This window comes from Gorilla gorilla, chromosome 2 (assembly GCF_029281585.2).
Source record: "Gorilla gorilla gorilla isolate KB3781 chromosome 2, NHGRI_mGorGor1-v2.1_pri, whole genome shotgun sequence".
Taxonomy (NCBI): domain Eukaryota; kingdom Metazoa; phylum Chordata; class Mammalia; order Primates; family Hominidae; genus Gorilla; species Gorilla gorilla.
In genome coordinates this window covers 66026732-66042307 of record NC_086017.1, presented here as the reverse complement: position 1 = coordinate 66042307, position 15576 = coordinate 66026732, and the positions used below count along the sequence as shown (strand labels likewise).

The following is a 15576-nucleotide window of genomic DNA, read 5'->3' as shown; positions in this document are numbered from 1 at the left end:
TCATTATTTTTCCTTGTTTTATACAAGCTTAACCTCTCTCCTCAAGTTATAATTTTTATTCTGGAACTAGGATTGGTTATGGTGTGAAATTATTATGAATTGCATTCCTGGCTTTTAATAAGATGATTTTGATGCCACCTGGTATCAGAATGGGTGATCTATGAAATGAATTTCTTCTAACACTTACTAAGAGAAACTCTGACAAGTGACTTACTTTGTGTTTTCTTGTCCATGAGTTTTTATTGGTCCAGTGAACTCCAGCAATCTTGGAAGTAATGTTGAGGACCAAGTAGATTTTTTCTTTGTGGAAGTTGAAATCTCATGGGATCCACCCAATGCTGTGTTGGCACTGGATTGTAGTGACCCATGAAAGCTGGAAAAAAACCATCACATTGACTCCAAATTGATTGGAAATTTGTTCTAATAACTAATGTTACAAATTAAATGTACAAACTCACAATTAAATAAATTATATTAAAAACTCATAATTTCCTAATTTCTTATTACACTTTACTATTATCTAAGATCTTGAGGTTGTTACATTTATTGTGTCTGTGTGGTAGAAAATACCATACAATGGGGGTGCTATTGTGTCTCCCTTCCCAAGTCTGCATTCAGGGGTGCCACTTGGGTAACTTGATATTGGCCATGGGGGTGCAGGTTTTTTAATTTCCAGCAGCCCACTGTACTCACCACATATAACATCTTCTTCATTTGGTAGTGCTGAGGCTTGAATGAGACGAGCAGCGCTAGGGACATCACAGATGCTCAATAAAGGACAGCTGCCTTTAGGGTCTTTCCTTCAGAAAATCTCTGCCATTTCCAGAGAGTCCAAAAATGGTAGTGTTGCCAGATGATTGCAGTCCAGTGCCTCTAGAGGGACACAGGGTCTCTTTCTGTTTCTGTATTCATAAATGTTTGGTAATGGTTGACTTCATCCCTTCCCAGGGATATGTTAGGGGAAAAAATATCCTGACTGATGTGAGAGCATTTTGAATAGTTAAGAAGTATAGTTCTCAAATTGGAGGTTGAGAAAGAGCTTTGTACAGGGTTGCTGATTTGTGCCAGTGATGAGTTTGAGAAGAAAATATTCTTTTCAGTTTCCTGGTCCAGAGCTGTAGCATTAACTCCCCCACACTGGTCCTTGGACATGTGCCCTATGGTCCACCTGTAAGATTTCTTGGGCCACTGGCAAATATAATAAGAACAGCATAATAGGATGTGGGCAAAAGATTGCCTGCTTATCTTATCCTGGATAGGACTATCTTTTATTGTGTGTCTTGAGTGTTCTGACAGCTTTTACATTAACATGTCCTATCTTTTTTTTTTTTTTTTAGACAGAGTCTCGTTCCATCACCAGGCTGGGGTGCAGTGGCATGATCTCGGCTCACTGCAATCTCTGTTTCCCTGGTTCAAGGGATTCTCCTGCCTCAGCCTCCCAAGTAGCTGGGATTACAGGCACACGCCACTATGCCCAGCTAATTTTCGTGTTTTTAGTAGAGACGGGGTTTCACCATGTTGGCCAGGATGGTCTCAATCTTCTGACCTCATGATCCACCCACCTCGGCCTCCCAAAGTGTTGGTATTACAGGCGTGAGCCACCACACCTGATCCCATGTCCTATCTTTTTGAAGTGACAGTGATAGTAGATGATAATGGTGGAGGTAGAGTTAATTTTAAATGCCTTTACTTGCAGAAAGCTAGAAATGATATTGATCCTCTTTTTTAACTCCTTTTTTTAAAAAAGTAAATGTTTGTGATCCAGTGGTTCTGAAAGTCTAGAACTACCCCATGTTGACTCTAAATTGATTTTTGTGGAAGCAGAAGTAAGTATTGATAGAATTATTCCATAGGTGACCTGAATCACCAGCATGGGTATGTGTGAGCACTTTTGATTACTCCTGCCATTGCTCACTCTCCTAAAACTGTTGATAGTTAAGAAAATCCAAGTGTGATCTGAACACACATTGTCCTTATCTCTTCTCTTCTGCTAAGACAACTTTTCAAAGTCTCAACAGAACTGTTCTTTTGAGGAGAAGCATATAAAAAGTGACCTTCAAGATAAAAGTTGTAATTATGTTGTTTGCTTTTTACCTAAAGAAATGTTCATCATCGTTCCAGGGGTTTTTGGGTCCACATCTGGCTTTAACAATTTTTTCTCCCCTCTAACACTGTTGATACTAATGCCAATTTTAATTTCTTGGCATCATGATACATAAATATATCACCCACAGATGTGATTTTAAACAAGGACTGAAACTGTAAATTCGGAAGCAAGAGATTCACAGGGTTTCATCAGATCACTCTCAAAAGTGACACAGTTGTACTGAAATGGTTTTAAACTGCTCATTTCAAACCTGCCTCGGTAGCAAAATGCCATGCGTGCAGCGGATTTGCAACCACGTTAGTCATTTTCTTTCCTCTGTTTCCTTGCTGTGTTTGTATTGGGAGCACAGAGTAATGTAATTTAGTAAATTATGATTTGATGGCTGGGCATCAGCCCCAGTGTTGAACAGTATTTGGACTATGATTACTTGCTGGCTTTGTCACAGTTGACATTAATTATTGATGGAAGTTTCAGAAATAGCGCATGTGCCAGGAGCTTTTCACCGGAACGCAGGCTCCAGGCAGGAGGGATGCTAAAGAGTGTGGGGGAAGAGACACCTGTGGCTTGTTTATGTCTGTGCAAGGGGAACCAGGACCCAGCAGGCTGTGTAGTACCTGTGTAAAGGTTGTGGTGTAACGGAAGGATGAACCGTCAGGCTTATTTCTATCGTGTTCCTCCCCAGGAATTGCACCGTAGAAGCCAACTTCAGCCGGAGCCAGCCAAGACGAAGGCTCTCCAGACTGTCATCGAAATGAAGGTAGGAACTGTGCACTTTTGTCAGAAACAGTTATGCCTTGGGAGTTTGTTCTAACTTGGTGGTGCCTAATATAAACATGAAATGAACCTTGTGTTTTTCTCTAGGCACCCTGCTGGATGCTTTACTTCTGGATTTTTTTTACCTTCCTGGGCACATTTAATGTATTGGTCCTTTAATTAGGATGCCTTTTCTGGGCAAAAGAATAAAGGGCTCAAGAATCCATTGGCTGAAAGGAGCTGGGTTCCTTTTCAAAGCATGTCTAATCCTAGGGAGGTTTTGTGTGTGTTTTAAAAGTAAAATTTTTAAACTACAATAATTCTTTTCCTCCTATTCACATCACAATAAAAAGCATCTTTGAGAAATTAAGAGTTGGCAAAGGGAAGTTATTTTACATGCAGTGGTATTGTTAATAATTAAAATAATGCTATCAGCAAAATTTACTTTTCAAAAAATGATACTTTCTTGTGACCCCAGTATTTTCTCCTAACCAAGTCTGGAAGTAATAACACTTTACTAAGTACTTGTAAAGTATCCTATTTAGCTGTGCAGGCATAGAGATATACACTATTTAAAGGAATAGAAAAATCCTTCTGAGAGGATTTAGGGCGTTTAAGGAATCATGAAATAAATGAGCATGACCAAGCCATGATCTGTGATTAAGAAACTGGTCTAAATGAAACTCCATTTCTTTGCTAGTATCTAGAAATTTAAAATCTTTTTATTTACAGTTTTTGCCAGAAGGATGCAAATAGTAAAGTATTTATCTCAATAATAAATAATTCTTGATTTAATGTGTTCCATTAAGAAACAATAAGTTCATAACCAAGATGTTTGCAATCTGAAAATTCCACGCTCAAGTTTAAAACTCAGGGAGTTTGCTGGTCACCATGGGCCTGCAAGAGAATTCTAAAGCTTGCTGATAGGATAATGAGTCTTCTCAATCCTTCTTGCAGCATATGATTTTGAATTATCTGCCCCCAAATTCCCAAGTTTTGAGGGAAAAGAAACTAATACGAGCTCTTGAATTCTTGGCATGTGCAATCTGAGTAGGGATTGTTTTTCTTATTCAATGACAATTTGTTCATCCAAGTGGATTTTTGTGAAAATAATATAGGTCATTTGCTTTAAAACTATGTGTCCCCTAAATGAGGTTACATGAGTCAAGGCACTCATAATGTATTTGTAGCATATGGGTTTGAAAAATATCTTTGAAGGGACCAAATGCCAATAGGATTAAACAATAATTATTAACCCTGGCTCATCAGTTGTTTTAAACTTATATAATTTAAACATTTTGAAAAGAAACTGAACATTCTACACTGGGGAATGGTAGGCCAGTGGTTCATAATTCAGAGTTTATCCTCACTTCACATTGGAATCAAACCTGATACTTGGTTAAGGCTTTAAAAAAAGAAAAAGAGGAAAAATGAAAAGACAAAAGGACAAAAGACTTGATTTTTTTTTTTTTTTTTTTTTGCGAAGGGTGACTCAGTCCCTCTTCCACCCACCTCCACACCCACCTTCCCAGTCAGCACAAATAGTAATGGAGAAGAGAATGTATATACAATCTATTTCCAAATTATCATTTAAGAAAAAAAAAAAAAGAGTGAGTTTCCAAGGCCTTTGGAAAAAACAGGAGCAACATCTCTTCTAATGTGGTGGGTAGTTTCCTGGTAAATGTCTCCATACAAAGACAATTGGTACCTTTTTTTGTGACTTTTTAAAGTAGAAAAATCTGTTTGATCCTAGTTTGTTGTTTTTAGCATTATGTTTTATTATAAAAAAATTATAAATAAAAAACTCAGGTCATCTACATGGGAAGGCAGAGAAACTTGAATTCTAGGGCAAATTCATATCCACTTATTATCACTAAATTGAGCCTAGAGTTCTCCTTTCATGGGTGCCAGTGTTGCTAATTTGTAGGCATGAGGCATTTGTATTTTTAGGACAAATGAAGAGCAATATAATTTTCAGGAAACGGAAACGGATCCTCAAGTTTTTCTGTTGTCTTTTTGGATGCCTATTAACTTACAAAAGCACTGCCTTCTGTCTTGTCAACAGAGAAGTCTGGGTCCCATTAACATCTATCCTCAACATACCTAAATTGAGTTAGGGAGGCAGCTGGTGGAGGGTCATCCCAGCCATGTGTATAGCTCAGGCTGGAGGCTGTGATCTCATCTGATTTTGTACATTACACCCCTGTGAAATTGGTGGGAATATTGGAAGCTCATATTGTACAGGCTTTAGAGTTGACTACCAAATCGAACTGACCCTTAAGCCTAGTGAGTGGAACTTGAGACCCTGTTGTATTTTAGCCCTGGGTAAACATCAGCGTCATCTAGTGCCTTGACAGAATTTAAAATTAAGAAGAGATTTCTTGGCCAGGTGCATTGGCTCAAGCCTGTAATCCCAGCCCTTTGGGAGGCCGAGGCAGGCAGATCATGAGGTCAGGAGATGAGACCATCCTGACTAACACGGTGAAACCCCGTCTCTACTAAAAAATACAAAAAATTACTGGGCGTGATGGCACGCGCCTGTAGTCCCAGCTACTTGGGAGGCTGAGGCAGGACAATGGGGTGAACCCAGGAGGCGGAGCTTGCAGTGAGCCGAGATCGTGCCACCGCACTCTAGCCTGGAGGACAGAGCGAGACTCAGTCTCAGAAAAAAAAAAAAAAAAAAAAAATTAGCCAGGTGTGGTGGTGGGCACCTGTAATCCCAGCTACTCAGGAGGCAGAGGCAGGAGAAACGCTTGAACCCTGGGCATGGAGGTTGCAGTGAGCCAAGATCTCGCCACTGCACTCCAGCCTGGGTGACATAGTGAGACACTATCTCAAAAAAAAAAAAAAAAAAAAAAGAAGAAGAAGAAGAGATTTCTTAGACTAAATTGGACTCAGAGATTATCCCTATTTGTTTCTTGCTTTTTAGAGGAACTAAGGGTGAGCTTCAACCCCCATTGTCCCCATATACACACTTTGCATAAACTCGCAAAAGACATGTTGTGAAAGTCTGTGAAATCTTGCCTAAATTCAAGCACTATTTAGATCCACGGTCTGGTTCTAGATTTTTGTGTACCCCCTCTGGACTTTGGAGTTGTGAAAATATGTTTTTCTGGGGTGAACCTTGGGAAATATCATCTGCCTGCATCAAACTGGGGGCAGTTCTTTTGCAGACATTACATCCACTGCAGCCAGTTGAGCCTGGGGGCTGAAGTTACCTAATGAAAAATGAAAGGAAGCAAAGTGAATAAAGTTATTTGTGATTTATCTTCTTGCAGGAAGCTTCAAGTTTTAATTTTGATCCTGATTTGGTCTGGCAGGTATGTTCCAAGTTTGCACTTAGAACACTGTGTGTGTTTCTCGGAAAATTAGTTTCTTGTAGATATTGCAGTGCTCCTCTTTCTCTTGCTTTTGTGTCTAAAGATTCTTTGCTAAGCTCCTCTTTTCTGCTCTTGTGGATAACTGTCAATAAGAATGACAGTTGAAAGGCTTGTTTTCTCTTTTTTCTTTCTTTAATGCTAATTTCTTTGAAAGAATGTGTAACTTATTTTTATTATAAATTTGACGTGACATAAACATGATGTCCAAAAGTTTCACTTTCTTGGGTCATTCATAAAGCCATTTGGTTTTTTTTTTTTAAGAAAATGAATGACAGTAATGGCAGTTCTTGTGAAATAATCTCAACCCCCTTTTTCATTGTTAGCTAGAACTTTTAAGTGAAGGAAAATCTATTTCAAAGTGGCTAAAGTCAAAAGGAAATTTATTGGAAAAAAATTTACTGGAAAAAAACAGGGGTATTGCTTCAGGCACAGCTTGATCCAGAGGCTCAAAAGATATTAGCAGATCCCATTTTCTCTCATTCCATCTCTTATCTTGTCTTCCTTCATGTGAGCTCTATTTTCAGGCAACCTCTCCCTGCCTGTGAGCAAATGGCTACAGCAACTCCAACTATCACAAATGGAAGGGCAGGGAGAATGTTGTGTTTTTTAAAAAATGTAAAAACACAACCCTTAGAGTAATAATAATTACTGAGATGACACATAAAGCTTCACTCCAAACTTAGCAGCTGAAGCTGAAAAGAAAATACATAGAGTTTTCTAGAGTTCATTTGCTTAAAACATTAAATGATATTCTTTGGGAAAAACAAACATTTTGCTAGTATAGCAGAAACTATCAGGTTTTCAGCAGAATTTATCAAAGAAGACATATATGAGTGACATAAGGGTTTTAGTAAAAGTTTGGTGAACTTGTTAACTAGTAAAAGGTTTTTAGTAAGGGTTTTTAATAAGGGTTTTAGTAAAAGTTTGGTGATTTGGTGAACTTGTTAACTAAAGTGGATTAAGAAGCCAGAGGCATAATGTGAAGTTAATAAAAGCATTATTTCTGTGGTAATTGAGGTGAGGATTGTGGGTATTTAGCTTTCCAGTCCCATGGTCAGTGAGGGCACTTGTGTGCCTTGAGTTGTTCCTCTTGAGTGACATTTGTCCCCACCAGGCTTTTTTTTAAATTGGAACTAAGTAGTAAGCAAAGCAAGACTGAGCTCCACTAAGTTGCTGAAGTATAAGTGGTACTATTGGTGAAAGTATATGATTTTGCATTCAGGTGCCACTTTAATGCAGAGGTTAATTTTTTGTTATAAAAATGAGACTTCACTTTGTCTTTGTGCCCAGGCAGATAACTGTTGTTCTGCATGGAGCTGACCTGCAGCTGGGTTAAATTTCACTTAAAAGGTATCTTGGTATTTGGTCAAATTTAGCCTGTTTAGTTCCACAAAATATGAAAGGGATGTACTGGAACACTGTGAAGTCAAGAACTACTACTTCGCAACTTTACCAAGTTTCATATAACTAGGAAGGGGAGAGAGTTCAAAGGCAAACCTAGACTACTCAGCACAACCCAATACCCATTATGAACTTGTCTGAGTCCTGGAATCTGGTCAGAGACACTATGAAGTAGCTGCCACTTCTTTGACTGTAGGGCCTACCTAGGTTTATTTCGTTCATCTTCTCCCAGGATGCTGTGTTCATATGAAATTTGTGCCAATCCCAGTTTTTCTAGTAAAGCAATTATGATGATGGCTTTTAGGCCTTAAAATATGCCCCTGCTCCTTTTGTGGCTATTAAAAACAATAACAGCACTAGCAACAACAATGTCACCTGCACCCCCAGTAATACCCAATGACAGCAACATCACTACCACACATGAGGGCTACAGCACTTGATGTGCAATAAACCTGTGAATAGGCAGAGTTATCCCCAATTCACAGATGAGAAAGCTACGGGTTAGAGAGGATAAGCAACCTGCCCATGGTCCTGCAGCTAGTCAGATTGGTAGCTGAGATTTGAACATAAGTTTCTCCTCAAAGCTTTTGCACTCTTTACTCCTTCTTTCTGCCTTTTCTAAAGATAGCCCATAGGTTCAAACGTTTTTTCTTTCAACATTTACTTTGGAAATTGTGCATTGAGGTTTGCATCCTAGAATGGGTAGAGGCAGCTCATGAGAGGTGGAGTGGCTTATGTGATATTTTTGGAATGGTGCAGAGCTGTACTTTGTGCTAAAAGGCAAAACTCATCCTTTTTACATGCATGTGTTATCGTGGCTCCAAATAGGGCTCCAAATATGTACATTACAGCCAACATATGCCCTGTTTCTCCCCCTGCATTTTAAGTCTTGCTCTGAAGTCTTTTTTTAACAGCCTGGTGTGATAACTTGTTCAAACTTGTAAAGGACTGTGTGTTTTGATGTGCAGTGTGCGTTTACAATATTAGAATTATCCTTTAGCTTACTTTTTTTTCTTGGGAAATTTCTCTATCTTCTCATTTTCCAACTGGACCCCCCAATATAAAACAACAACAAACCCCTTTATCCCATTTAACTATTTGCCTTAAATAATGGGCAAAATGTGATTTTTAAGTGATGGTCAAGTCAAATGTTAGTTCTGGATGATATATGGTTGTCACTTAGAAGCAAGTAAGATTTTTTTTTAGAAGATGAGAATTATTTCCCTTTCCCCCCAAACTCTTCTTATGATGTATTTGACTCTACATGTTTGACTAAATGTTGCCAGTCAATAATTCCTGCTATTACCCAGTTAGTTTTTGTGAATCTAACTCCTGAAGTTGCATAATAAACACCAGTGTTTACTGAGCAACTATTTTGTGTACAGCACCATGATGAGGCTTTCAGGAAAAACTGAGTTCTAAGTCTTTAAGGAGCTAATGGAATGAAGTACATAAACCAGGTTATAAAGTGACTTAAGAAGGGCAAATGAGCTATGAGGAGTCAAAGGATATCAAACAAGAGAAGAAGACAGAATGCTTTTCGGAGGAGGTAGCATTTGGAGAAAGCCTTGGAAAACTGGCATGATTTTGGTAAAGGGGAATATGGTTTATAAACAGTGGTAACTATAAAAGCCACGAGTCTAGAAAGTATAAGGAGTGTCTTTGGCAGAGCAAATCATTCAGTTTGACTGAGAGAAGACATTGTAAATTTAAAAGGTGTGGTAGATCGCATTAAACCAGTAGAAAAAGAAGGTGGAGAGAAAGAAATAATAAACATAAAAGCCAACATTAAATAAATAGAGGATAAACATATACTAGAGTGGAGCACCAAAACTAAATGCTGTTTTTTTGAAGAGATTAACAAAAATGACAAATCCTGGTTAGAATCAGCAAGAAGAGTAGAGACAGCAAAAATAATCAATATCAGGGATGAAAGTGGGGCATCACTATAAACCTTATTAACATTAAAATATGAGAGGATTTTATTAGCAACTTTGTGATAATAAAGTTGAAATTTTAGATAAATGAAAAAATTCTTTTTAAAAACACAATTTGTCAAAACTTGCTTAAGAAGAAATAGAGTATCTGAGTAGTCTTATATGTTAAAGGAAATGATTCTATAAATTAAAATCTTACCACCAAACCAAAAACCTAAAAACCCAAACCAAACAGAAACAATTAGAGGCCCAGATGGCTTTTTTGAGTGAATTGTACCAAATGTTTGAAGAGGAAATGAAATCAATCATACAGAAACTCTTCCAGAATAGAAAAAGAGGGAGCATTTCCCATCTTGTTTTATGAGGCCAGCATATGTTTGATATTCATACCCAGCAAATATATTACAAAAAAGGAAAATTACAAGCAATCTCCTGAGTAAACACTGATGGTAGAAAATATCCTAGTGAATTGAACTCAATGACAAATAAATGACATGACCAAGTTGTGTTTATTTTAGGAATGCAAAGTTGGACTGATATTTGGCTATCAATCATGTTATCCACCATATTAAGAGGATAAAGGAGAAAATGAATATAATTCATAGGTACAGAAAAAGCATTTGATTAATGCAACATCCATCCATGGCCCCCAAAAATGTTTTTCAGAAACTCAGAAGTAGAGGATTTTCTTAATCTAATAAGAATAGTTACAAGAAAGCTATAGCTAATATCATGTTCAATGGTAAAATGTTGAAAGCTTTCTCTATGATATAAGGAATAAGACAAGAATGCCAGTTACCATCACTTCTGTTCGATAATGCTATGGACATCCTAGGTATAAAAATTAGAAAGAAAAAAATAAAACCATTTTTGTTCACAAGTACCATAATCGTGTCTGTAGAAAATATCAGTGAATCCATATATACAATATTAGATTAGTAAATAAATTTAGCCAAATGCCTGGCCAGTATTTTAAAATGAATCTTATTTGTACATACTAGTTATAAACAATTAAGATATGAAATTGAGACAACAATATCACTTACACTGGTATTAAAATCCCCAAATATATACGAGCAAGTCTAACAATAGCTATAAAAGACCTAATTTAAATAAAAAGGTATAACACGTAACTAAACGTAGAATAACTAAAAACTTTAAACAAGTGAAACAGCTGTCAGCAGTAGGGTGGATAAAACAGTAGTGGAATATTCATACAATGAAATGCTATATGGCAATGAGAAGGACCAAGCTATTGCCATATGCAGGGGGGAGGGAGGAGGGATAGCATTAGGAGATATACCTAATGCTAAATGACGAGTTAATGGGTGCAGCACACCAGCATGGCACATGTATACGTATGTAACTAACCTGCACACTGTGCACATGTACCCTAAAACTTAAAATATAATAATAATAAAAAAAGCTATTGCCATATGCAATAGCGTAAATGAATACTATCCCCAAAATAATGTTGGAAGAAGCCAGCCACAAAAGAACATATATAATATATGTTCTCCAAACAAACTAAACTAATTGATAGTATTAGATATCTGTATAGTAGTTAATTTGAAGAAGAGGAGGGAAAAGTGAAGGTTGGGAGGGCCAGGAAGGAGGTTTCTGAAGTACAGGTAATATTCTATTTCTATTATGTTCTGTTTTGTGATCTGGTTGGCCCAAGTGTGTTCACTTGATCACAATTCATCATTTTGAAAGTCTGTGATTTGTGTACTTTCTTATATTAATACTTTAATTAAAACGTTTCTTTAAAAATAAAAAATAATTCATCAATAAAAAGATAACTCAATTACAAAACCGGGCAAAGGATTTAATTAGACATTTCTTCAAAGAAGACTTACAAATGGCCAATAAGGACATAAAAAATACTGAACATCATTCGTCATTAGGGAAATGCCAATCAAAACCAGCATTAGATACAACTTCTCCCACACTAGGATGGCTAAAATAAGAAAGACAGACAATAATGAGTGTTGGGGAGGATGTAAATAATTAGAATTCTCATATGTTGATGGTGGGAACATAAAATGGTACAGCCCACTTTGGAAAACTGTTAGCAGTTCCTCAAAATATTAAACATAGAGTTACCACATGACCTAGAAATTTCACTTGTAGGTACACACCCAACAGAATTGCAAACATATGTCCGCACAAAACATTATCCACAAGTGTTCACGCTACCATTATTTATAATAGCAAAAGCTAAAACAACCCAAATGTCTATCATCTGATATATGAAGAAACAAAATATGGTATATCCACATAGTAGAATATTATTCATCAATAAAAAGTAATAAATTACTGATATATGCTACAACATGGATGAACCTTGAAAACATTATGCTAAATGGAAGAAGTCAGTCAGAAAAGGCCACATATTATATGATACTATTAATTAAATGTCCAGTGTAGGCAAATTAGGGACAGAAAGTAGATTAGTGATTGCCAGGAGCTAGGGGGAAAGAGGAAAGAAGAGTTACTGCTAATGTGTACTGGATTTTGGGTGATGAAAATGTTCTGGAATTAAATAGCAGTGATGGTTGCACAAACCTCTAAATTATACTCTTTAAAAGGGTGAATTTTATGGTGTGTGTATTATAGCTCATGAAAGCTGTTATTAAAAATAAAGAAAAATATTATAAAGGAAATGATCAATAACTTTGCTTACTTAAGGCTTACAAGAGATTCTTAAGGGCATTCTAAATATGGATACAAAAGAATGATACCTGCTGCCACAAAAACACACTTAGTACATAGCCCATAGACCCTATAAAGGAACCACACAATCAAAACTACAAAGCAACCAGCTAGCAACTTCATTATAGGATCAAAACCTCAAATATCAATATTAACCTTGAATGTAAATAGTCTAAATGCCCCACTTAAAAGGCACAGAGTGAAAAGTTGGATCAAAAGACAAGATTTATCTGTCTGCTGTCTTCAAGAGACCCACATCACATGTAACAACACACATAGGCTCCAAGTAGAGTTGGAGAAAGATCCACCGTGCAAATAAAAAGCAAACAAACAAAAAAGGAGCAGGGGTCACTATTCTTATGCTGGATAAAACAGACTTTTAAAACCAACAACAGTTAAAAAGGACAAAGAAAGGCATTACATAATGATAAAGGATAAAGACTTTTCTAACCTAAAAATGTATGTACCCAACACTGGAGCACTCAGAGTCAAAAATATGAATTTGTAAGACTTATGAAAAGACTTAGACAGCAACACACAATAATAGTGGGAGACTTCAACACCCCACTGTGAGCATTAGACAGATCATTGAGACAGAAAACTAACAAAGAAATTCTGGACTTAAACACAACACTTGACCAATTGGACCTAATAGACATCTACAGAATATTCCACTCATCAACCACAGAATATACATTCTTCCCACCTGCACGTGGAACATACTCCAAGATCAACCACATGCTCGGCCATAAGGTGAGTCTCAATAAATTCAGAAAAATTGAAATCATACTAACCATAGTCTTGGATCACTGTGGAATAAAAATAGAAATCAATACCAAGAAGGTCTCTCAAAAGCACATAATTACATGGAAATTAAACAATTTGCTCCTGCATGACTTTTGAGTAAACAATGAAATTAAGGCAGAAATATAAAAATTATCTGAACTACATGAAAACAGAGACACAAGATACCAAAAGCTCTGGAACAGAGCAAAAGCAGTGTTAAGAGGAAAGTTTGTAGTGCTAAGTGCCTTTCTCAAAAAGTTAGAAGGATCTCAAATTAACAATCTAACATCACACCTAGAAAAACTAGAAAAACAAGAGCAAACTTACCCCAAAGCTAGCAGAGAAAAGAAATAAAAAAAAAAAAACAGCAGAACTGAACACAATTGAGACCCAAAAATGCATACAAAGAATCAATGAAACTAAAAATTGGTTCTTTGAACAGACAGATTGATAGACCATTAGCTAGATTAACAAAGAAAAAGAGATCCAAATAAATTCAATCAGAAATGACAAAGGTGACAATACAACTTATCCCACAGAAATACAGAAGATCCTCAGAGACTTTTATGAACACTTAAATGCACACAAACTAGAAAATCTAGAGGAACTGGGTAAATTCGTGGAAACACACACTCTCCCAAGATTCAATGAGGAAGACATGGAAACATGGAAAAGACGAATATTGAGTTCTAAAATTTAATAAGTAACAAAAAACCTACCAACCAAAAAAAGCCTTGAACTGGATGGGTTCACAGTTGAATTCTTTCAAACATACAAAGAAGAGCTGGTACTAGTTTTACTGGAACTATAGCAAAAAGGCAAGGAACACGGACTCCTCCCTAACTCATTCTACAAAGTCAGTATCACCCTGATACCAAAACCTGGCAAAGACACAAGAAAAGAAAACTACAGGGCAGTATCCCTGATGAATGTAGATGCAAAAATCCTCAACAAAATACTATCAAGCCAAATTCAACAACATCAAACAATTAACTCACCACAATCAAGTAGGCTTCATTTTTAGAATGCAAAGTTGGTTCAATATATGCAAATCAATAAATGTGATCAACACATAAACAGAATTAAAAACAAAAACCATATGATAATCTCAATAGATGTGGAAAAAGCTTTTGATAACATCCAACATCCCTTCATGATAAAAACCCTCAAGAAACTAGGCATTGAAGCAACATACCTCAAAATAATAAGAGCCATCTGTGACAAACCCATGGCCAACATCATATTGAATGGGCAAAAACTGGACACATTCCCCTTGAGAACTGGAACAAGACAAGGATGCTCACTCTCATTACTCCTATTCAACATAGTACTGGAAGTGCTAGCCAGAGCAATTAGGCAAGAGAAAGAAATGAAAGGCAACTAAACAGGAAAAGAAGTCAAGCTATATCTCTTCACTGACGATATGATTCTATACCTAGAAAACCCTAACGACCGCCAAAAGACTTCTGAAACCTTCAGTAAAGTTTCAGGATACAAAATCAATGTAATAAAATCAGTAACATTTCTATACACAAATAGCGTTCAAGCTGAGAGCAAAATCAAGAATGCAATCTCATTTATAATAGCCACACACACACACAAAATACCTAGGAATACATCTAACCAAGGAGGTGAAAGATCTCTGTGAGGAGAACTGCAAAACACTGCTCAAAGAAATCACAGATGACATAAACAAATTGAAAAAACATTCCATGCTCATAGAGTGGACGAATCATTATTAAAATAGCCATACTGCCTAAAGCAATTTGCAGATTCAATGCTATTCCTATCAAACTACCAATGTCAGTTTTCTCAGAACTAGAAAAAACTTTTCTAAACTTCATATGGAACCAAAAAAGAACTTGAATAGCCAAAGCAATTGTAATAGGCTGTCCTCACATTGCTATAAAGTAATACCTGAGGCTTGGTATTCCATAAAGAAAAGAAGTTTAATTGGCTCATGGTTTGGCAGGCTGTACAAGCATGGCAACAACAACTGCTCAGCTTCTTGTGAGGGCCTCAGGAAGCTTACAGTCACAGCAGAAGGCAAAGCAGGAGCAGGTATATCACATGAAAAGCTGGAGCAAGAACTGGGAGGAGGGCCCAGACTCTTTTTCAACAAACAGATCTCATGTGAGCTAACTGAGCAAGAATTCACTTCGCAGCAAGGGGATGGTGCTAAACCATTCATGAAGGATCCATTCCCATGATCCAATTACCGCCCACCAGGCCCCACCTCCAACACTGGGAATCGTATTTCAACATAAGATTTGGAGCAAACATCCAAACCATATAAGCAATCCTAAGCAAAAAGAACAAGCCTGGAGGCATCATATTACCCGATGTCAAACTATGCTATAAGGCTACAATAAACAAAACAGCATAGTATTGGTATAAAAACAGACACATAGACCAGTGGAATAGAATAGAGAACCCAGAAATAAATACACACATCTATTGCCATCTGATCTTTGAACAATTGACAAAGGTAAATGAT

At 36.9% G+C, this 15576-nt stretch overlaps 1 protein-coding gene across 6 annotated transcripts in view; it reads left to right on the top strand.

Moving 5' to 3' along the window:
- The window catches only part of ERC2 (ELKS/RAB6-interacting/CAST family member 2), a 971230-nt gene that overhangs the window by 293749 nt on the left and 661905 nt on the right, over nt 1-15576 (top strand). For all 6 annotated transcript variants that reach the window (XM_055383002.2, XM_055383001.2, XM_055383000.2 and 3 more), the window contains exon 4: nt 2790-2864. In XM_055383002.2, the coding sequence (XP_055238977.2) occupies nt 2790-2864 (75 nt within the window). The remainder of the gene's footprint in view (nt 1-2789; nt 2865-15576) is intronic.